Consider the following 24,940-nt stretch of genomic DNA (forward strand, 5'->3'; position numbering starts at 1 on the left):
GGTACCTCCAGAGTGGAGCACCCCACCTTACCCTTACTCTACCTCTGTCCACTGGGTTTTGGTGATCTGTCCTGCCCCTCCCTAGGCTGTCCCTTATTTTCATCCTCACAACTCCTGTATTCCATTGATGCTTCAAAAGGATCTCCATGGGCTTCCCTGGTGGCACAGTGGTTGAGAGTCCGCCTGCCAATGCAGGGGACACGGGTTCGTGCCCCGGTCCGGGAGGATCCCACGTGCCGTGGAGCGGCTGGGCCCGTGAGCCATGGCCGCTGAGCCTGCGTGTCCGGAGCCTGTGCTCCGTAACGACGGGAGAGGCCACAACAGTGAGAGGCCCGCGTACCGCAAAAAAAAAAGGATCTCCATAGTTTCGCTGTATCCCAGCAATAATGATAGGCCTTTGTAGGCATAACCTGCTTATTGTCATCAGCATCTTCTCCTTGTAACCTTCCCTGGGACTATGGCCAAAGAAAGCCATTTACTGAACTACGTTCTCAATGAACAGGAGACCCTGACACCAACTCACTAAATGTTGAATACTTACTCTGTGCACTTTTACAGGTGCTGAAGGGTAATCAGAGCTAGCCCTCATCTTCCACAAGGACATTTTCACAGCGTCGGTGGTGAGAAGACATGCACATATTACATGGTTGGGTAACAGTGAAATATAGACACCAAATTTCAATGGAGTTCTAAGAAGTGACAGATTAATGAAAAACAGAGGATTAAGAAATGCCCTCCCAGAATCTATGCAGAATTTAAATAGGTGGAAAGATGGCAGATAGAGAATCCAGGCAGGACCCCCAAACAAAAATGGCTTCAAATTGTAAACAAACATAACACTTTCTGAGGACAGTTAAAAATATGGGTAAATTAGAGTACAGGATTAAAAATGTATAATATACAAATGATACGATGACTCCTGCTAAAATGTCTAAAATGAAAAATATTATGTCAAATGTTAGTGAGGATGTGGAGAAACCGGAACTTTGAAACATTCCTGTGAATTGATTAAACCATGTTGGAGAAGTTCAGGCAGTTTCATGAAAGTAGAATAAATGCATACTTCATGATGTAGCAATTCTACGCCTAAGTTCCTACCCAACAGTGCTGCACACATACGTTAACCAAAAGACATTTACAAGATTGTTCATAGCAGCACTATTATTTTTTTAAATGTTTATTGAAGTAAGTTGATTCACAATGGTCCAGGTGTACATCAAACTGATTTAGTTATATATGTGTGTATGTATGTGTGTGTGTGTATATATATATATACATATATATACATTTATATTCTTTTTCAGATTCTTTTCCAGTATGGTTTAGTACAGGTATTGAAAATAGTTCCCTGTGCTATACAGTGGGTCTTTGTTTTTTATCTATTTTACACATAGTAGTGTGTATCTGTTAATCCCAAATTCCCAATTTATCCCTCCCCCCCTTTCCCCTTTGGTAACCATAAGTTTGTTCACTATGTCTGTGAGTCTATTTCTGTTTTGTAAATAAGTTTATTTGTACCATTTTTTTAGATTCCACATGTAAGTGATATCATATGATATTTGTCTTTCTCTGTTTGACTTACTTCACTTAGTACGATAATCTGTAGGTCCATCCATGTTGCTGCAAACGGCATTATTTCATTCTTTTTATGGCTGAGTAGTATTCCATTGTGTTTATTTATACACACACACACACACACACACACTCACACACACACCGCATCTTCTTCATGTACTCCTCTGTCGGTGGACATTTGGGTTGTTTCTATGTCATGGGCAGCACTACTATTAACACCCCAAACTGGAAACAACCCAGATGTCCATCTACAATAAAATCGATACCTACATTGTATATTCATTGAATGGAAATCCATTCAGCAATGAGAATGAATACAACAACATGGATGAATGTCACAATGGGTAATGTGGAACAAAAGCAGGTGACACAAAAGGAAAGAAAATCAGGGAAAACCATTTACAGACAAGGATGGGATGACTGGAAGCAGGCCCTGATCCCCGGCACACAGGGCTGGGGTAGAAAGCCACAAGGCGAGCCCAGCTGATTGGCTGATGTAGAAGCTTGTCTACGGCCCTCATCCCTTAGCTCCCTGGTGGCAACAGAGTAGAAGGTGCCAGACAAGTGCTGAGGCCTGCCCTTGGGGCATTCCATCCATGGGCAAAGGCCCGTAAGTAGCACTGAATACTGATACTTGATGCTTTAGCACCTGGGAACAGAGATGGCAAGACCATTTCCAACTACTCATGAAATAGGAAAAGAGATCCAAGGGGCTCTCCAGCCAGTTTCTCATTGTGTTTTGTTTTTAAAGTTCTTCCAGATTATGAGGACCAACGGTCTAATCAAACCAGTTAAAGGGAGAGTTATTTTTAAAATTCCCATAAGAATCAGAAGACAGGAAATTAAGAGCAAAACCAGACTTCTTAGGAACCAGAACCAAGCAGCTACAAGAAAGGTAGGCTTCCCTCTAGGCCACAGGCCTTCTTCACGGTTGCCCTGCGTCTCTTAGCCTTTGCTTCATCTCCTCCCTCTGCTCCGGGGCTCCTTAGTCATGCTTCTCATGACTGAGGCTGCAGCATGGTCGTCAGGGCTGCCCAGCTCTCCTTTCCTCCTGCCTTCACACACCTGTCACTTCAGTCTTCACAGCCTCACTCTTAGGTTTCAAACTCCTGAGAGCAGCACCTGACTGGCTCACCTCATCTTTCGGAATCAACTCTCACAGGTTGGCCAAACTCCAATTCCTGATCCTTCAGGTCCCAACAAAGGTGTCACTTCTTCTGACAGGCCTTCCCTGTTACCACTCCCCCCAACCCCCAGGCCAGGCTGGAGTCCCGTATATGAGCTCCCACAGCCTCGGGGCTTACACACTGCCCTGTAACTTCCCGTTGGTGATGTGCCTGTCTTCCCACTAAAACAGAAGCTCCTTGGGGACAGGGTTGAGTCTTATTTATAGTTATTTCCCCAGCACCCAGCTCTTTAAGTAGATAGGTTTTCAGAAATTAACCTGATAGTAAAATAATGCCTAAAAATCTAAAAATATTTAAATTAGATACTTTTATTTTGGCTTGAGGCAACCATATATTTTTCTAGTCTCATAAAAGATACCTGCTAGATTTCCAGTTGTCCACACTTGTAGCTAAAGGGCACAGACTGAAGATTCTGCCCTTGTGTAGGCCCCTCAGCACCTTGTGTAATGCTGGCTCCTGGGACACCATCTAGTAATGAGGAGTGTCTGAGTAAAGGCACTCATTCCCCTCACATGTCACAGAGCATCCTTATAAAGCTATGCCAAGCTTACTTTTTCTTATTTTGCATTAAACTGCAATGAATAATAGTTCAAATGAGAATTCCTGTTACCATGGATAAACTATAAAGTGAATCTGAAATGCCATTAAGTCTCTTTGACCTTTTAAAGGCACCATTAATACAGTTATCTTATTAACAGAGACAGTCTCCTCAGAGCAGAAAATATGAATTTCAACATCTAAGACTTCCAGCAACAACTTCTTACCCATTTACCTCTAAAAAGGTAAATAATTCTTTCTGCAAAATAAATACTAGGTTCATTTCTTACCTAGAGTCTGTTTCTCTCTATAAAGCATTTAACATCTTTATTTCAAACCAACGTTCAGGTGTAACTTCCACTGAGCAAACATACCAACTGCTGACCATATATACATCAGGTGCAGGTTCCAGATTCCACACAGAATCCCAGTGGTCTATTAATGAACTACATCCAACAACACTGAACATCCCTTAGGCATGTACAGCATTTTCTAGCTTACAAAGTATCTGCATATAGGGATTACCTGATCCCAACTCAGTCTCTACCCTTCTTGCAGCAAGGGAAACAGCCTTAGAGAGGCAGACTTGTTCAATGCCCTGTGAGAGACCCATAGGAGACCCTGCATACAAGACAGGGTTTTCTGGCTCCTCATACAATGTAGAGAGGAAATACGATGGGTCAAATACTGGTATTTCATGAAGAAACACCTGCCTGAGATTCTGACTTATTCCTTGAACAGTGCAACCTGGATGAACTTGACCTTTTATACCAAAAAAAAAAAACCACAACAAACCTTTAAATTTTAGTCGAAGCAGGGCCGACAAACTTAAAACCAGCATGTAGTCACCTCTCCAGCCCAGTAAACAGATGACTGCACTGATGGAAATATTTGTTAGAGTATCATACGGCAAGAAGTAGAATCAAATTAAAAGCTTGGGTTTGGCATTTTATTCATTATGAAAAGCAAGTTTTGCCTTTATGTTCCATTGTTAGCAAAAATAAAAGAATCGTCTCTAATTTTTATCAGCTTCTCATGGATTTAATATTCTAATGGAAACACAGTAAGTAGATTTAAAGCATTCTATATTTTCTTCAAGCAGTAAAGTGATCCAGACCAGCCTTTCCCAGCCCTGCTCCCAAGTCCACAGGTAGAATTTGCTACCACCACAGTCTCCTCTTCTGACTCCTTCCTCTTTCTTCTTCGTTTTTTTACCCCTTCATTCCAGGGGTCTAAGACAATTAGAGGAATTACTATTACATAGTGTCCTTTCAGTTTGGGAAACTACACTCAGTGACCTTGACCATCTCTTTCATCCCCAAGCTATGTTTCTAAGAACATGATACAAAATACACAATGGGGACAACACACACCTTGTAGAGCACTCTTCAGCTACAGAGGACACAGTTCATACCTGAGGATTTCAGAAAGGGTAACACCTCCTCCTCCCCCCCAAAACAATTAGGCTGCTGATCAGATACAGAATCTCTCACCCAACCTTGTGATCCATTCAATCAGAATTTCTCCAACCTGAATCAGAAAGTCTTATTTTTAGCATACTTCCCAGGGTGCCTCTGATATTCACTCTAGTTTGGTGACCACTGCTTTAAAAATCAGAATAACTTCAGTTTCATTTCATGTGTGAAGGTCCTGCTAGTTGCTGAAGCAAAAACAAAGCAGCGACGTTTGCTCGACTCTCTTTAAGCACAGGGTGGTTTTGTTTGTTTTAAAAAATAATTTAAATTTTCATTCAGTTTGTTCAGTGATACCTTATGTTATGAGATAGCCCCCATGTTAGGGGCTTTAAGGGCTATAAACATTACTAAACATAGTGCCCTAAGGCTGTAACAATCAAAACCTAAGGTTTTCTGCCTGTTTGAAATTATCAGCTGAAAATGGAGACAGAAAAAGAAGCTTCTTTAGAAGGAGAATGTTGAGTTCTATCTTAATCTCATTATTTCATACCTTGATGTCTTCCAACAAGTAATACAAGACTTTGTCTGGATAGCCGAACAGCAGAAACACATCTATCCACTTAAGAAGATATATTCCACCTGCTTATCCAGGACCACATCTCATGAAAAAACATGATGCTGATGGGAGGCCTTACATTCACTGAAAAATCCTATTTTATCTATATCCTGGATTTGAAAGACAACCATTTTTAATATTAGAAAGGCAATACTTCTTTGGTGAAGCATATACTGCTTTATGTTCCGTCCTCTTCGAATCTGGTTAAGGCAGAAAACCAGTTACTAGACAGCAGGCAGGCACCTTAATAGCGGAAACAATGTTATCCCTTCTGCAGGGTCCAGCCCTATGCAGAAGCCATACTTAACCTCCGCTTTTGTTTTTATTTTTTATCCAAGATTTCCAAAATTGAATGTCAAAGTACCACATTTCTAAAGAGACACATAGAGAGAAGTAAATTCTGGGCTAAATGACAATTCTCTGACAGAACAAGCTGCACACAGACCTATTCCATGACTCCTCAAATGCAAGTCCACCATAACCACCAAAGCAGAATCTTCGGGCACTGGACCCCAGCACTGATGTTTCAGCATGATTCACAAGTACTTTCAAGACACATGCAGGTTTGGCAATCTGGCTGGAGTAAAATCATAAAGCCCGGGACAGCTGCAGTCAGGGCATAATTTTGGGTGGTAATTTATAAGATGTGTCACGAGCACCCGTGGTCTTGGTCCCTAAAGGACATTTTTTTCAGATGGGACTAAGTTAGTCGTCACACCAAAAGATGGAGTGCAATAAAATCCCTCCACCACTCAGAATCAGCTGAGTGAAACACACGGTGGCAGACTAGAAGAAACCACCCAAACCAGAGGCAGAGGAAGGCTGCAGAGTGCACTGGGTGTGCTCCACTAGCCAGTCCTCCAACCTCCCTGTCCTTCTCCCAGAGTTAAGCCAAGAGCCCCAGCACTTGTTCTAGGCCAGTGCTATCCAAAAGAAATATAGTAAAAGCATGCATAATTTCAAGGTTTTATTAGCTATGTTAAAGAGAGGAAAATGAAACATGGTAAATTAATTTAATAATATATTTTGTTTCAAGAATATACTCAAAATATCATTTCAACGTATATATAATTTATGGGGTATAATCAATATAAATGTATTAATGAGGTATTTTGCATTCTTTTATTCTTACAGAATTTTGTCTTCAAAATCCTGTGTAGGCACTTCCCTGGTGGCGCAGTGGTTAAGAATCCGCCTGCCAACGTAGGGGACACAGGTTCGAGCCCTGGTCTGGTAAGATCCCACATGCCATGGAGCAACTAAGCCCGTGAGCCACAACTACTGAGCCTGCGCTCTAGAGCCTGTGAGCCACAACTACTGAGCCTGCGTGCCGCAACTACTGAAGCCCACACGCCCAGAGCCCATGCTCCGCAACAAAGAGAAGCCACAGCAATGAGAAGCTCTCACACCACAATGAAGAGTAGCCCCCACTCACCGCAACTAGAGAAAGCCCGCGTGCAACAATGAAAACCCAACGCAGCCAAAAATCAAATCAAAAAAAAAAAAAAAATCCTGTGTGTACTTTATTTATACTTACAGCACATCTCAGTTCAGACTAGCCGGTAGCCTCATGTGGTTCGTGGCTCTTGTAGTGGACACCACAGATCTAGACAATCACTCTGGCCCTCAGCCCCACCCTCCACCGCCCCCAACATGCACCTGTTCTTGGTTTAATCTTTAATTTGGGATTCCTACTCAAAACCCACCCACAACACTTGGCTCTAGCCCCTTTCTACATTTAAATCCAATTTCAAAATTTTCCAATCTCAAATTTCCGAAATTGCTAACCTGTCTTGTTTTGGTTTTTGTCTGTTTTAGTACATGGTTTTTGTCTCCATTCACTCCCTTCTACCTCTGGTGAAAACTTCTAGCTCTTGTTTCTACAGAAATTCCACAAGGGATGGGAGGGATTTGGACATATGAGGGTAAAATTTTCCAACTTGCTTGTCGAGAAGAAGTTGTGCAATCGAAATACAACACTTTTTCTGTTCTTCAACTTCTTTTTTGGGTTTTAATTAATTTATTTTATTTTATTTATTTTTGGCTGCGTTAGGTCTTCGTTGCTGTGCACAGGCTTTCTCTAGTTGTGGCGAGCAGGGGCTACTCTTTGTTGCGGTGCCCAGTCTTCTCATTGCGGTGGCTTCTCTTGTTGCAGAGCACGGGCTCTAGGCGCACAGGCTTCAGTAGTTGTGGCCCATGGGCTCTAGAGTGCAGGCTGAGTAGTTGTGGCTCATGGGCTTAGTTGCTTCGCGGCGTGTGGGATTTTCCTGGACCCAAACCCGTGTCCCAGGGTTCGAACCCATGTCCCCTGCATTGGCAGGCAGATTCTTAACCACTGTACTACCAGGGAAGCCCTGTTCTTCAACTTCTAATGACACTTTTCTTCTCAAGTCAAAAGCAGAAACATGTATCATTCAATGTCATGTCATTCAGTTGATCCACACAAATCTCAATTACAGATTTAAAAAGTTATTGATCTGGGCTTCCCTGGTGGCACAGTGGTTGAGAGTCCGCCGGCCAGTGCAGGGAACACGGGTTCGTGCCCCGGTCTGGGAAGATCCCACATGCCGCAGAGCAGCTGGGCCCGTGAGCCATGGCCGCTGAGCCTGCGCATCCAGAGCCTGTGCTCCGCAACGGGAGAGGCCACAACAGTGAGAGGCCCGCGTACCGCCAAAAAAAAAAAAAAAAGTTATTGATCAGTCACATAGAATTACTGACAGTTAATACAATCTGAATGTTTGGAATAAAATGGAAAGGTAGAATATTAAGAGCTTGTTGCCAGCGTATCCTGAATAATGATGACCCCCTCCCCCAATTCTGTATGGATCTATCTTGTTGATTGGACATGCCCAATGGACAAAAATTAAAAGCCAAATTATAAACGGCCTCCGAAATGCTGTTAACATAAACTATCAAAGTACAATTTAAAAAATATTAAAAACATAACCCTGTACAAATACACAGTGAAGACTAAAAGTTTACATAACTTATTAATAAGGGAATCAGACATTTGACAAAGCCAATTTAGAAGAGAAATTGAGTTAGGCAAAACCCTCTTAGATATAACAGCAAAAGCATAAGTAACAACAACCAAAAAACAGATAAATTGGATTTCATCAAAATTAAAAACTTTTGTGCCTCAAAGATCACCATCAAGAAAGTGAAACAGGGCTTCCGTGGTAGCACAGTGGTTAAGAGTCCGCCTGCCGATGCAGGGGACACGGGTTCGTGCCCCGGTGCGGGAAGATCCCACATGCCGTGGAACGGCTGGGCCCGTGAGCCATGGCTGCTGAGCCTACGCGTCTGGAGCCTGTGCTCCGCAATGGGAGAGGCCACAACAGTGAGAGGCCCGTGTACCACAAAAAAAAAAAAAGAAAAAAAAAAAGAAAGTGAAACAACAACCCACAGAAAGGTAAAAAAATGTTCATAAATCATATATCTAGAATATATAAATATCATATGTAGAATATATAAAGAACTATTATAACTCAATAATAAAAAGACAAATAACCCAATTCAAAACTGGACAAAGGATCTGAACAGACAGTTCTCCAAAGAAGATATAGAAATGGCTAATATATATATATAAAGATGCTCAACACCATTAGTCATCAGGGAAATGCAAATCAAAACCACAATAAGATGCCATTTCACACCCACTTGTATGGCTATAATTAAAACAACAACAAAAAGACTGTCAAAAAGACAAGTGTTGAAGAGGATGTGGAGAAACTGGAGCCCTCATAGACTGCTGGTAGAAATGTAAAATGGTAAAACCGCTTTGGTAAACAGTCTGGCAGTTCCTCAAAAAGTTAAATATAGGGGACTTCCCTGGTGGCACAGTGGTTGGGAATCCGCCTGCCAATGCAGGGGACAAGGGTTCGATTCCTGGTCCAGGAAGATCCCACATGCTTTGGAACAACTAAGCCCATGCGCCACAACTACTGAGTCTGCGCGCCACAGCTACTGAAGCACACGTACCTAGAGCCCATGCTCTGCAACAAGAGAAGCCCCTGCTCGCTGCAACTGGAGAAAGCCTGCGCGCAGCAATGAAGACCCAATGCAGCCAAAAAAATAAAACTAAATAAACATTCTTGTGCTAAAAAAAAAAGTCAAATATAGAGTTAACATATATGATCTGGCAATTCCACTCCTTGGTACATATGCAAGAGAAATCAAAACATACATTCAAACAAAAACTTGTACATGAATGTTCATAGCAGCATTATACGTAATAGCCAAAACATTCCATTACATGGAAACAACCCAAACGTCCATCAACAGATAAAGGGTAAAATAAAAAGTGATGTATCTATAAAATGGCATACTACTGCAGAATAAAAAAGAAATAAATATTAATATATGTATGCTATGACACGATGAATCTTGAACACAGTTTACTAAGTAAAAGAAGCCAGTCACTAAAGATCACACATCATATGATTCCATTGATATAATATATCCAAAATAAGTAATTCTATAGAGATAAAAAGTAGGTCAATGGTTGTCTAAGGCCGGGGGACTGGGGTGAAATAGGGAACAGCTGCTAATGGATATGAGGTTTCTTTTTGGGGAGGTGTTCTAAATTTGATTGTGATGATAGCTGCATGGCTCTGTGAATATACTAAAAACCATTGAATTGTACACGTTAAACAGATGAATTGTATGCATTTAAATTATATCTCAAGCTGTTATTAAGTATAAATTGAATATATATAAGAAACATATAAGTATATATGTGTCGATATATACAAACTAAATTTGAAAAACAAGTTTTCATGGTTCATGAAAAAATAAAAAGGAATGAGCTGGTGAATTAGATACAAATTTGCCCAATGTCTTGCAAGGCAATAAAACTAACATTTGAAATTTTATTTTCTACTTGAGAGAGAAGAAATCATCACACCTGTCAGATTTCTACACATAAAATTCTAAGTTGACAGAGTTGTAGTAAAATACAGTAAGTGTGAATAATAAGTCAACCAAAGTTGTATTCCCCTAGGTTTGTTAGACAATGTTCTACATTACAGTGAATGCCACGGTCATGTTTTTTCTTATTCTCATGTCTGAGATAATTTTTCTTAAGAAAGGTTTCTCATGAGCATACCACAACAATTTTGCATCTGTTTTGTTAGGCAGAAAATGGCGGGGTATTTCCTCTTAGCTAAACACATGGGAATGGATCACCTAAAAGAGAAGGAATCTCAGAACTAAAATCACAAGAAGTCATGTGAAACAAACCAAAAACCAAAGAGTTGACCGAGCAACTTTTAAAAGCTAGTAGGATATTTTGTAAAACTACATGTAATTAATAACTATAACAATTATTAAGAGAAGAGAAAGCTAGTTGGAAAACTCTCACCTGATAATAAAGTTATTATACCTACTTTAAAAGAAGATATCCTTGCAAGATAGAAGCAAAGATGCTATAAAAGTTGTTCAGTTTACAAATCCAGTAAAAGAGGTGAAGCAATAACGAGATCAATTGACATAGCTGACTGACAAACCTTTGACTGGTAAAGACAGATTCACAGAGCCAGCCAAATCATAGCTAAACGGTACAGCTGATGAGAAGAAAAAAAAAAAAAAGCCAACAGAATTGGAACCAGACTAAGGTAATCCAGTTTAAGAATCATCATTATACCAGAGGTCAAACAATTATGCAAGAAGACTAGAAACTTTACTCAGGAAAGGAATTAACGACAATGTTCTGGATGCTTAAAAGAGTCAATTATAATGCAGCTATCTTAGAGGAATGTGAAAGGCCATTTACAGCAACTGTCACTGAAATGTCCCAGGGTATCTGTATTTTAAGGATGAAACACAAAAACAGAAAGATATGTGTTTTTTTTTTTTTTTTTACAAGTGGGAGAATATAAAGATGTTAGAATATTCTGTTCTATCACTTTATATTGATTGAATTGCCTGAGAATAGTCATTCAGATGGATTCACAGACAGAAAGTCCTGGATGAAATGTGTATCAGACCCCTCAGAAAAAATACGTAAAAACCTTGGAAGTGAAAGGTAGAACATGGTGAATGACCGGCCCAAGATCCTAATTCTGCCAGAGGTTCCACCAAAGAATTTTTTTTGACCACCAGCCGGAATAAAAATGCAATCTGACCCCCCTGGCAGCTAAGATGGTATAGACAGAAGGGCAGTGAGCCAGAGACCAAAGGCACCTTGTCCTGACACCAAGGACAGTGGGGTAGGCACGTGTTTGCTGATGACAGAGATAAGAATGAAATGACTGGTTGGTGAGTTGAGAGCAATACGTTCTTGTTCTCGTTCATCTGTTGCTTTGCGCAGCTTGGCGTTTGGAGACTGGTACGCTCGGGGAATGGGCTGCATCTAACTATAAAGACAAGAATGAATGCTCAAATTCAGCAGACAAGAAAGCTTGGAGGGAGACCAACCGAGGGCCAAGGGAAATGGAGCCAAAAGCAAGACCAGGATCTGGCAAAGCTGTTTTTTTCGCTTAAAGGCAGAAAATAGCTATTGAAGGAGCTGCAGAACCTGAAACAATTTCTCAATGAGCTAAAAATATCCAGACAAGGAGCCCTGGAGATGTTGAAAGCCAGTGAGAGAAACCTAAAAGGACAAGTAGATTGCAATATTAACAAAAAGCTGGCTACAGATGTCAAACTTAATGAATGGACTAATTAAACAATATTTTGAAAAATATAAGACATAAACAACAATTTATAAGTCTCTAGACTATCACAAAGGGATAAGCCAACACTGGAGGCTGTATACCATATGGTTTCTGAAGCATATTCAAGATTTTTTAACACAAATAGATGTTGCAAGTAATGCAAACAACTGTGACATAACATTCATTAGAAAAATGGGTCAAACAAATTGGAAGTATCCTTTTTGAATGGAAAATAGTCTTTAGAAAGGCAGAAAACACTGAGAACAAAAAAGAAGAACATACAATGAAAAAAGAGTAGAAATTTATCAATTAAAACATATAAAGTAAATGAGTGAAATAAAGCAAGCCTGGCTTTATAAAAACAAAATCCAACAATCTCCCATCCCTAAGAGATACAAGTAAGCTGAAATATAAATGTGCTGTTGGTCAAGGTTTCAGATTTATTATGTCTTTGCAATCACAGAAAAGGGAAGGTCACTATTACAAAAATGATATTAGACATTAAAAAGAACATAAAACTATGAAAATTTAAGAACAGTACACCTTAATGTATAAACATTATAGAATAATATATCCTGAAGAAACATTATGAAAACTGTCAAATATAATTATATCTGAAAGTGTCAGAAGTACATCACAGCAGATTGGGTAAGGAATTAAAACCCTCTCAATGAACAAGATCCATTGGTCAACATCACTTCTTGATCCACTATCCTAAATCTCTTAAGGACAAATGGTAAGATATAACTGACTGTATCTTAGCAAAAATTGTTGTTCATTTCTGTTCGCCACTTTCAACTTCCCTGCTGATTTTAACCTTACAAGTAGTTATAATGTCCAGTCAACCTCTACACACCTCTCAGTGCATTGTCCTGTAACATTTGCCATATGAGCCACTCAAAAGCTTTTTTTTTGGCTGCATTGGGTCTTCGTTGCTGCGCATGGGCTTTCTCTAGTTGCAGCGAGCGGGGGATACTCTTCGTTACAGTGCGTGGGCTTCTTGGTGCAGAGCACGGGCTCTAGGCACACGGGCTTCAGCAGTTGTGGCACGAGGGCTCAGTAGTTGTGGCTCGCGGGCTCTAGAGTGCAGCCTCAGTAGTTGTGGTGCACGGGCTTAGTTTCTCTGCGGCATGAGGGATCTTCCCGGATCAGGGCTCAAACTCGTGTCCCCTGCATTGGCAGGCAGATTCTTAACCACTGTGCCACCAGGGAAGTCCCTCAATAGATATTTATTATTGGTAAGTGCTCAACAAAATGCTTGTTGAGTAAACAAATATATACCAATATGAGAACAATACCAATAATATTGACAAAACCGCACCATTTGTTGAAAAGAATTCCAAAGATCTAAACAGTAGTTTCTTTTCTCCACACGCCCTGAATAGAAGACAACCTTTCTTTCCTTAAAATGCAAAGACAACATATCGCTTAAGATTATTTAAAACAACCTGATAAATACCAAGTAAAGTTAAAAAAATGTATTTCTACTGACCTTGTAAGAATGTAAGGTGAAAATGAAGCTGGATTATCCTGCTCTGAAAAGAGGGGCATAGATCCTCCCATTATCCACAGACGGAAGTACAGAACAACAATCACCTTCAGAGAAAAGAAGATTTGGTAAGAAAATCATTGATTGTCGGGAGTAAGCCCCACCTTTCTGGAGGATACTTTCTGATGCTTTACAAATATTTTGATCTACAAACACTTTTCCTAGTGAGCATTTCTGTAAAATCCTAACATTGAAGGTGAGTAGGAAAGTAGTTGGGTAGAGGGAAGAGTAAACAATGAAGGTGATGATGGAAAGGCAAGCAAATCTTAATAACAGTCATCAGTTTCAAGCACTTATTAGCTGTTATCCATTGTTATCCACTAAAGGCTTTCCATCAACCTGAGGCCTCCCAATTTGCCCAGAATCCCACAGCTAGTAAATTGCAAGATCCAGGAGTTGGACTCATGTCATTGGTCTCCAATGCCCAGGTTATTAACCATCCCTCTTACAGAGCCCCACGAAAGTTAACTTAAACTATGATAGATGATACTTCTGTGTCCTGAATAAATACATTTGGAAATGCTCCAACTCTCAAATGCTCTGGAGCAGACCACTCATGCAAGAGTTATTTCAACAACCCCAAGAAACCTCTTTTGTGTCTACTCAGTGGAATTTTATCACTGAATGGTGCTATCCTGTTGCAAAGGTGCATAAGAAAACCAGAGGCCAGAGACACTTCTGTGGCAATAAGTTCTGTTTATAGAAGAATTCACCCACACAGACCTTCTAGATGTCATTCTCATTCCAATAGGACCAATTATGTTGTTTCTGATAAAGTCAGAGGGAAATCTTTGCTTCAATAAAAGGTAAAGATTAATTTTGGGAGGTAGTTAAGCCTGGACTTTTCCCCATGAATATCACTGGCTTACTTCATGAATGCTTTTTATATAAGTGCAGCACTAGATAACCGATACAGCCAGGTTTGTGTTGCAGAGACAACACAGCATCAGCACCTTGAAAACGGCACAAAAAATATTATAGTTAATACTGCTGGTGTCATTGAGTTCACATATCCCTAGAATGCTTCCATACATACATTCCAAGGCTTTGTCACATTTATAGCGTGTAAATTCTTTGATCTTAAGATCATATTGTTAGACGCTACTGCTGACTCAAACAATCTGGATCATGTCTCTGAGTCAAGTTAAAGTGAAATATTTCTTATCAGATATTTCAAAAGCATATATGTACTTACATAACTTATGACCAAAATGGCCCTTTTTAAGAATGGCCTCATGGTAAGCAAGAAGTTTCTATTGCGGCTTGCTGTCAGATACCTGAAACAGGAAAGAAAAAACACCTTAAATAAGTGTCAGAGTCTACCACAAATAATGTTTTCCTTTCAGTGTGAATAGACTAGCTCAGAAGAAGGCTGGAAAGGATCATAGCTAAGAGCGTGGCTTCTGGAACCAGACCACGTGGGTTTCAATCCCCCAGCTCTGCTGCCTACTGTCTGGATAATCTTGGGCAAGTTTTCTAACATCTCTGCACATCTTTCTCACTTATAAAAGAGTGGAAAATAATAGTATCTACTTCACAGGAAATTGTGAAGAATAAGTGAGATAATATATGAAACACAACCTAACTGTAAACTAGTTAGCTATAAATATTACTATCCCATCTGATCCCAAATAACCCAGGTATTCTGGCAACTATGTGATTACACTAGTCACAGGGATGATCTTAAACAAAATAAGATTTAATTTGCCTACTGAATGTAATTTGAGAGGGACAATGTCTTCCACCCACAAACTGGCTCACAAATGTCTTACCCCTAAAAAAAAGGATGCTAAGGTTTTATGAGGTTAAGTAATTTATCCAAGGTAACAAAGTTATTAAGCATTGGTGGTCAAACAGAGCTCACCCATATGCAGTGATAATTTCCTCATCTGCCTATGACCTTTGGAACCAAACTAGGTTACAAGAATGTCACTTCTAGAGGGGCAGCAACTTGTGTGGACCCTGCATCTCCCACAGTTCACCCACTTGTACTCATACATATAGAAGACATGTGATTGGCTGGTTTTAATAAAGACGATGAAAGGGAAGCAAGAGGAGATTGCCAACAAACTTCAGGAAACCCTAAAGTCCTTTTCACCTACAGGCAGATTTCTGTACAAAGTGTAGGGAGAAAAGTCAAACTGAACCACATAATCCAGCAAACATTTCCCACCTCATCCTTGTTTCCCCTGCCCTTTTTCATTTTTTTCTTTTACTTTTTTTAGTCTAATTTTTCCTCAAAGGAATCCTCCCCCAGAAACTCTTAAAATCTGCATTTGAATGTGGTATCTTCACGCAGCAAGGATGTTCTATAAGGAGAGAGATCCTTTTGAAGACCTGAGTGGGTTAGCAGCTCACAAAGAAACATCTAACTTGACTGCTTACAAAATACATGTGGTTTCTGTTTTGTTACAGCTAAGTGCGTCCAAGTGGCACCGTAAGGAGGAGACAGTGTCACTAAGAGGCAAGTCCCTTCCTTCTTCCAAAAAACAGTACACAGAGCCACCTCTTAGCAAGCTCTGGACTGGATCCACCCCCAAGCATTACATTTAAATTCTTTCTTCTCCCTTAGCTCTCAAAAGAGAGCTTGGCAAGGAGTAAGGCCAGGAATACTGTCAGCTCTCAGGACGCAGGTGCATCTTTTCTGTCCTGAAATGGGCTTGAGGGAGTTTACCACTTCCTGAAACTGCACAGGAGATATTGTGTATGTCTGCATCTGTGCATTTCTTTGAGGCAAAGTCCTTGACTTTGATCTCCAGTGTCAGCTAGGTCTGTGATTCCAAAAAGTTAAAGCACTGCTACGTGCATTTTCTCAGCTCCCCCTCTATCACCATCATTTTCAGGCCAACTCAACAAAGACCAGCCCTGGACATTTCTGCTATTCCTTTAAAGGATGTGGATAAGTGGCAGCAGGAAGGGAAAGGGAACGGCAGTGTGGGAAGGAAAAGGGTTGCAACACTTCTGAATGAAAAAGTCCTTCTTGGGTTGGTCTGCTTTTAGAAACTTCATTTCTCAGGTTCCCTCTGTTGCTTGTTTATTTTAACACAGTGGAAAAATTAGAAGTGGCTTCCCTTATATAAAACAAACCACAGGGTTTCAGATGCTAAACTTAGGTAATTCATATTTTGTTTCACTGAAAGCTCACTGTGATGGTTATTTCAGAGGCATTTATAAAGTGCCGCTTTGTTTGCAAATTCTTCCTCCTTGAGAAGTTCTATTTCCTCAAAAAGTTCAGTTAAAGGTGTCAGATAAGTTACTCTTTAAATGTAGCATCCCAAAGCAATGAAAGCCTAGAACGACACAGAGAGCAGTGGTTGAAAAAAATGACCTCCTTTCAAGATTTCAATTTCCAGTTGTTGACCAAAATTAAATGAGAAAATAAGACAAAATGATATGGCTCCCCTTTTTTGGTAAGCACGAGGTCAGAGGCTGAGATTACTAGCTCATACACGGGGCAGTCTAAGAGGTGAATTTTCTGCATCTTCTCCTCCTCCCCCTCCTACAATGAAATTGGACAGTAGAATTTTTCCCCCTTAGTCCATGATGTCTGTGAATTAGAAACAAACAACAACAAATAATAACAATAATAATAGCAAATAATATGTGTCAGATACAAACGTAAGTGATGTAAATGTACTAATTTCTTTATAATTTCTTTGTAATTTCAACAATTCCTTGAGGAAAAACATTATAATTCCTCTTTTTCTTTTTCTTTTTTTTTTTTTTTTTTTTTTTTTTGCGGTACGCGGGCCTCTCACTGTTGTGGCCTCTCCCGTTGCGGAGCACAGGCTCTGGACACGCAGGCTCAGCGGCCATGGCTCACGGGCCCAGCTGCTCTGCGGCATGTGGGATCTTCCCGGACCGGGGCACGAACTCGCGTCCCCTGCATCGGCAGGTGGACTCTCAACCACTGAGCCACCAGGGAAGCCTATAATTCCTTTTTAATAGAGGAGGACACTGAAAAACTAGAAGTAATACTTAACCATATTATCAGATTATCTCAGCTACTCATTTCAATCACAAGTTAATATAGCTGAGCATGACTTATAAACACAAGGATATGCAAATGCCACCACTGCTAATTTTCAACTTCAGTCAAATTCTCCACTGTTTTCCCTGCAAAGCCAGAGAACATGCCAACAACAAAACCAAACCACTGAGGAAACCACTAGAATGGGAAGCAAGGGTCCAGGGTTCTACCCTTGTGCTTCAAACTAATTTGTTGCATAACTTGGTAGAAATCTACAGGAGCTTCATTTCCTTGCTATATCAATGACAGTTAGACTCAGTGGTTTCAGGGTCCCTCTCAGGTTCAAAATATTATGATCCTTGGATGTTCTCACCAACTGATGACATCAAAGATGACAAATAAAGAAAAACATAGAAAAACCTACTGACATTTTAAAAAAGGAATGCCAAGCAATTAGGGTGAAGCAAATACTAGTTGATCCCTCACTTTTAAGTAGACCCTTGAAATTTGCTGTTGCACATGAAAAAAATATTTTAACATTAGCTTGGGGTATCGGCATTACCAAATTCTGCATTTTTAATGATTTCTGATTTTAGGCAAATAAAAGCAAGATCAAGATTATCCAAAATGAATTTCCGAACCTGTGCACCTCACACCCCAAGTTTTCTGACCCCAAATTTTCTAACTACTAACACCCACCTCCTCAGTTGATCATGTTCAAATACTCAGAGCTAATTGGGACTTCTCACTGAAGTTACCCTCCATAGATACTCGGTCCTCAAATGCCATTGAGAGGTCTTAGGTGAGACCAGGACAACCTGCCACCCGAAGTTGTAAGCAGCTTTTTTCAGGAAAGAACTCTCTGCAGGAGGTCCCTTTTGTCTTGTCACTTTAGCAAAGCTATATTTTAACTAGCCTCTGGCCCAAACCTTTCAAATCTTTTGATCACACGACACTTTGCCTAACCTGTTGGTTCTTTCCTTAGATCAAAGAAATAGAAATGAAGAATAAGTAATGAACAGATGACCAGATCTCTTCCCTAGCTTTCCCCTTCAGTAATCTCATAAACAAACTGTGTGAACAAGATAAGCATCTAAAAAAAGATCACAGGGGGCCCACAGGCCTGTGCACAGTGGGGGATGGCAATGACTCTGACCGCCTATTTCAATGATTAACTGAGATTACTTCCCTTTTTTCCCTTTAAAAACTTTCAGGGCCACGCAGAACATTCAGAGACGGTTTTGGGACACAAGTCCGCCTTTCCCCCAAATAACCAGCTTTCTGATAAAAGGAATTTTTCTGTCTCTACCAGCGCTTGTCTCTCGTATCCGAGATCTGAATTCGGTAACAAAGTCACCAACCCCATAATCTTTTTTTTTTTTTAATTTATTTATTTTTATTTTTGGCTGCGTTGGGTCTTTGTTGCTGCGCGCAGGCTTTTCTCTAGTTGCTGCGAGCAGGGGCTACTCTCCGTTGAGGTGCGCGGGCTTCTCATGGGGTGGCTTCTCTTGTTGCAGAGCACGGGTTCTAGGCACTCAGGCTTCAGTAGTTGTGGCTCGCGGGCTCTAGAGTGCAGGCTCAGTAGCTGTGGCGCACGGGCTTAGTTTCTCTGCCACATGTGGGATCTTCCCAGACCAGGGCTAGAACCTGTGTCCCCTGCATTGACAGGCGGATTCTTAACCACTGCGCCACCAGGGAAGCCTCCAACCCCATAATCTTGAGGGTTAAATGAATGCTTATTATTTTAAGTCACTGAACTTTAACACAGAATTATTGTGTTAATAGCTAATTGATACATACAGCAAGATGATCAATAAATGTTTAGGGACCCTAACAGAATTTTAAAAATATTTATCTGCCGCCACTCACCCTCTTTTCTTTATCTGTGTTTTCATTACCCTCCAGTGCTAGACTGGGTACAAAATACGAACTCACTGCTTGGGGTTTGGACAGTGAGCTGAAGGATTCCTGGTGGATTAAATGAGAATACTATATTAGACTATCCAGCCCTTCTCAGAAACCTGATAATTTTTGCCTTAATAACAGCTCCAGTGGCAAATATCTCAGCTACAAGTTATTACTATTTAATAATACACTAATAAATTGGGACTTCCCTGGTGGTCCAGTGGGTAAGACTCCGTGCTCCCAATGCAGGGGACCCAGGGTTCACTCCCTGGTTGGGGAACTATATCCCACATGCATGCCTCAACTAAAAGTCAACATGCCGCAATGAAGATTCCACATGCTGCAACTGAGACCTGTCGCAGCCAAAATAAATAATTTTTTAAAAATCAATATACTAATAAATTATAGAAAGCTATATACAAAATTCCTTCTAGAACACCTGTCATACTAATTTAATTTCTCCTGCTCTTTCAAGGTAGTAAAGAAAATTAACAAAGAGTCACATACTATGACCAAAAAAAGAAAGAAAGAAAAATAATTTGAATTCAGGGCTTTTTAGAGTAGGAGTTTAGAAATCCTGCTTCTCTTTGAAACAGAGAGAGAAAAGATCTCTCAGTTGACCAAAGTAGCAAAGACATAGCTCACATTAGAAAAGATGAAAAGATTAACAAAAACAACAAAAGAAATGTAAGTGTCTTCGGTTTCTCTCTTTGATTGCACTCTCCTTGAACCCATAAAGTGCCTCACCTAAATTGCAATAACCAGTGGCATTCTATAGAGGAGCAGAACTACTTTTGATGTCTTCTTTGATATTCAAATGCAGATTCCAAAGGGAAGGAGCTGTTTTAAGATAAAATGAATTTCTAAGTTCAATCTACTCAGAAACCCAAAGTGACTTTCAGTACCCCATTCTGTGACTCTGGTAACATTTCTTCTTGAAAATTTAAACTCAGCTCAGCAGGTTACTTGCAAAGAAATATTTAGATTATCACACATAGAATAGTGGAAATAAAGACAGAGAAGGCAAAGGGGGATATGATTTCAGTTCTTTTAACCATTCTGAAAATCAGAGTTAGAAATGGAAGGGATCGAAACAGCTCAGGTAGTTTTACAGGTGAAAAGAAAAAGAGCCCCAAAGTGTTATTTGACTTGCAAAAGGTCACGTTCCTCTAGTGTCAAAGGTCAATGAGTTCAGGCTTCATTAATTTAGTCAGAGGGGCTAATTTATATTCCTGCTGCAATGAATTTAGTCGGAGGCAACAATTCTTATTCTTTCTAGATGTAAACCAAAAATTCAGTTTTGGTGATTATCACTCTTGCTTGTCATTAAAGTAGCAGGCTAGTTTCAATTCATTAATAATAGGGGATACTTAATGCATTTAATATATGTCAGTCAGTCACTGTGCTAAGTGCTTTACCTTTTAAATCTCATTTAGTTCTCATACCAGTGCTCTGAGTCCATACTTGTCCCCACCTTGTTAATGAGGCTGAAGGAGGTACTCACTCAGGATCTCGAAGCTGGCAAGTGGCAGAGGTGAGACCCAAACCCAAATCCACAGCACCCGCTACTCGATATAACATAAAAGTAAAACGGAGTTGCTTTATCCAGTACACTTTCAACATGGATTATTTATTAAATGGCATTTCTGCTTGGTAACAACACAGTGACTTCTACTTAATTAAAAATGATAAAGTTCATCTTTATCAGTTAGTACCGATCTACAATAAAACCTATAATAAAAACTTTTCATACCAATGAATGGGCTGAGGCAGTGCACAATTCTTGAGGCGTCTTTTAAGAGGTATCCATTTAAACGTTAATGTATGTAGTGATTGCCGCAGGTCGAAATGCAAACTCCACGCACAGTGGGTTGATTCAGAAATTCTAAATGAGAAGAGATGGCTACAAGGAGAAGGCGAACAGGATTAGGAGGGTGTAACTGCACCGTGATATGCTCAGCCAGCCCCACAGGGAGGAGCTGCAAGCAGAAACGGAGAGGGAGATAAGGATGCCCCAAGAGAGGGACAATGAAGCTGACACCTGAGGAAGAGGAGGGGTGAATTGGGCGAGGAGAAAACGTGAAAAACACATATACGGAGGCCTAGGATTGAGAGTTGGGAAGCAGGATGAGGAAGTGAGAGACGGTCATCTAGCTGCAGGATTTAATAGTGGCAGAAGGCTGAGCGGGGAGGCTGGAGAGGCAGGCTGGGGCCACGTTACCATGGTCCTTCACATCCCACTGTGGAGTCTGGGCTTTGTTCTGACGGTTGTGAGCAGTCAGTGAAGGGCTTGAGGCAGAGATGACCCAATCTGATTTCCAGAAGTGGGGCATCGGCACTGTATGACACTGGTACCGTGTCCACACTGAGGTCCATAACAGAGAGCAAAGGGCCCAAAAGTCCAAAGGGGAACATGGTGGACAGAGCTTATTCTGGAATTTCCTGAGATATCAGATTTAGAAACAGATGGGAGGTTCTAGTCCAAGTAGGTGGAGAGATCTCTTCATAAGGATAAATAAGAAAAGCTTGTGTTGTTACGTCTATTTAGCAGTATGATTTGGGTGTTAAGTTTCTTCTTAACATACTTTAATTTTATGTTAATTGGTCATTAATTTAGTGCATGTATAAAATCTTTATACTAACCAGAATATTTAATTTGCCATAATAGGAACGTATCACAAGAAGATGCATATTACGTATTTGTCTGGCATTTTCTATGTCAAAGGGCTTTTCAATCCAGTCTAACATTTAATCCTCCAAAGATCCACATGAGGTTGCCAGACAGACAGCACTGGCCTCATCTTGCAGATCCAGACCTGGTGAGCAGTGAATCCAAACCAGAATTGACTTTTCTGATGCCCGACTGCATGCCTTTTAACTGTCTCGTCTCCAACGATGCTGAAAGACAGCACTTGCTATGGGTTTTCCCTTATGCCCATCAGTCCAAACTTGTACACCAGAGTCTCTAAGAAACCCATGGAAATGAAATCACTGCTACTTGCAATACATATTTGTGCAGATACACAATTAAACTCTTGCACTAAGAAAGAGATTAAAAACAGACAAACTATCATCACACCTTCTGATTTTATCCCCTTTATTGGGATAAGTGGGCTGAGAAATTCAAGTACAACTAAGCTAGTGAAAAAGAGTATTTGATATTGGATTGTCCTGGTAAACTGAAGAAACACACATTCTGTTAACAATAATAGTAGTGAAAGTTTTTTGTGCCCCTGGCACAGTTCTTATGTGTATAATCCTTAGCACATTCCTATAAGACGTACACTCTTAGTATCTTCCTCTTACAAGGAGGAAACCGAGGCATTAAAGGTCAAGTAACTTGTCCCAAGGTCCCACAGGTAGTAAGCCAGAAGAGTCAGAATATAAAACCACCCTGTGCTCTTAACCATCAATGCTCTGCTATCTTTCAATCACTGCCAACTGAATATGTTTTCACCTTCCAGGAAGATGATTAAATTTCAAATACTACTCTCAGAAGTACAAACGTATCAATAACATGTTCTAAAGGATGTTAATTCAGGATATCAGAAGATACCTGACCAATTCAGGAAATTAACAAAAAGGCCGCTACAACTACATCACTGTGAAAAACAACAAGCTATTCCAACAACAATGTTTAATTTTTTTATTATATAAGTTTCAGGTTACTGCATTATAGTTCAACGTCTGTATACACTACAGAGTAATCACCACCACAAGTCTAGTTATCATCCATCACCATACAGTTGACCCCTATCACCCATTTCCCCCACACTCCAACTCCTCCTCCTCTGCTAACTATTCATCTGTTCTCTGTATCTATAAGTTTTTGTTTTTTTGTTTGTTCGTTGTCTTTTTTTAAAAAAAATTCCACATATGAGTGAAATCACACATTACTTATCTTTCTCTGTCTGATTTATTTCACTTAGCAAAATACCCTCAAGGTCCAAATGGCAGGATTTCACTCTTTTTAATGACTGAGGAGTATTTGATGGATGCTTAGGCTGTTTCCGTATTTTGGCTATTGTAAATAATGCTGCAATGAACAGAGGGGTGCCGAAATCTTTTTGAATTAATATTTTTGTGATATTCAGATAAATATCCATAAGTGGAATAGGTGGTTCATATAGTATTAATAGTTCTACTTAATTATTTTGAGGAATCTCCATACTGTTTTGTACAGGGACTGCACCAATTTACAGACGCACCAGTAGTGTACAGCAGTTCCCTTTTTTCCACATCCTCTACATTTGTTATATCTTGTCTTTTTGATATGTCATTCTAACAGGTGTGAGGTGATATCTCATTGTGGTTTTGATTCACATTTCCCTGATAATTAGTGATGTTGAACATTTTTCCATGTGCCTGTTGGTCATCTGTAGTCTTCTTGAGCAAAATGTCAATTCAGATCCTCTGTCTAATTTTTAATTGGGTCGTTTGTTTTCTTGTTGTGTTTTATGAGTTCTTAATATATCTTGGGTATTAACTCCTTATTGGATATATAATTTGCAAATATCTTCTCCCATTCAGTAGGTTGCCTATTTGTTTTTATGATAGCTTCTTTTACTGTGCAAAAGCTTTTCATTTGATGTAGTCCTGTTTGTTTTTTATTTTATTTTTTATCTTGCCTTTGGAATCATATCATAAAACATATCATAATCATAAAAACATTGCTAAGATCAAAGTCAATGTAGTTACTGCCTACATTGTCTTCTGGGAATTTTATGGTTTCAGGTCTTATATTCAAGTCTTTAATCCACTTTGACTTAATTTCTGTGCATGGTGTAAGATAATGGTCTGATCTGATTCTTTTGCATCAGTTTTCCCAACACCATTTATTGAAGAGACTGTCCTTTCTTCATTGTATGTTCTTTGCTCTCTGTTGTATAGTAATTGTCCATAGATGAGTGGGTTTATTCCTTGACCCTCAGTTCTGTTCCATTGACCTATGTGTCTGTATTTTGTGCCAGTACCATACTGCTTTGATTACAATAGCTTTGTAGTGTAGCTTGAAATCAGGATGTGTGACACCTCCAGCTTTATTCTTCTTTCTCAAGATTATTTTGGCTGACAGAGGTCTTTTGTGTTTCCATACAAATTTTAGAATTAGTTTTTCTAGTTCTGTGAAATATGCCATTGAAATATTGACAGGGATTGCACCGAATCTGTAGATTGCTTTGGGTAGTACAGACACTTTAACAATATTAATTCTTCCAATCCCTGAACATGAACTATCTTTCCATTTTTTGTATCTTCTTCAATTTCTTTCATCAGTATTTTACAGTTTTCAGTGTACAGGTCTTGTATCTCCTTGGTTAAATTTATTCCTAAGTATTTAATTCTTTTTGATGCAATTGTAAATAGAATTGTTTTCTAAATTTCTCTTTCTCATAGTTCATTATTAGTATATAAAAAGACCACAGATTTCTGTACATTGATTTTGAATCCTGTAACTTTGCTGAATTCATTTATTAGTTCTAACAGTTTTTTGGTGTAGTCTAGGATTTTCTATATATAGTACCATATCATC

At 39.8% G+C, this 24,940-nt stretch overlaps 1 protein-coding gene across 1 annotated transcript in view; it reads right to left on the bottom strand.

The window, feature by feature from the left end:
- TMTC1 (transmembrane O-mannosyltransferase targeting cadherins 1) overlaps positions 1-24,940 on the bottom strand; it is a 265,150-nt gene that overhangs the window by 128,988 nt on the left and 111,222 nt on the right. The window contains exons 6-7 of the mRNA XM_022577869.3: positions 14,731-14,812; positions 13,479-13,582 (exon numbers count right to left, since the gene is read on the bottom strand). Of these exons, the coding sequence (XP_022433577.1) occupies positions 13,479-13,582; positions 14,731-14,812 (186 nt within the window). The remainder of the gene's footprint in view (positions 1-13,478; positions 13,583-14,730; positions 14,813-24,940) is intronic.

This window comes from Delphinapterus leucas, chromosome 11 (assembly GCF_059928025.1).
Source record: "Delphinapterus leucas isolate spDelLeu-1000000601 "Yukka" chromosome 11, BTC_Dleu_Yukka2, whole genome shotgun sequence".
In the NCBI taxonomy this organism is placed as follows: domain Eukaryota; kingdom Metazoa; phylum Chordata; class Mammalia; order Artiodactyla; family Monodontidae; genus Delphinapterus; species Delphinapterus leucas.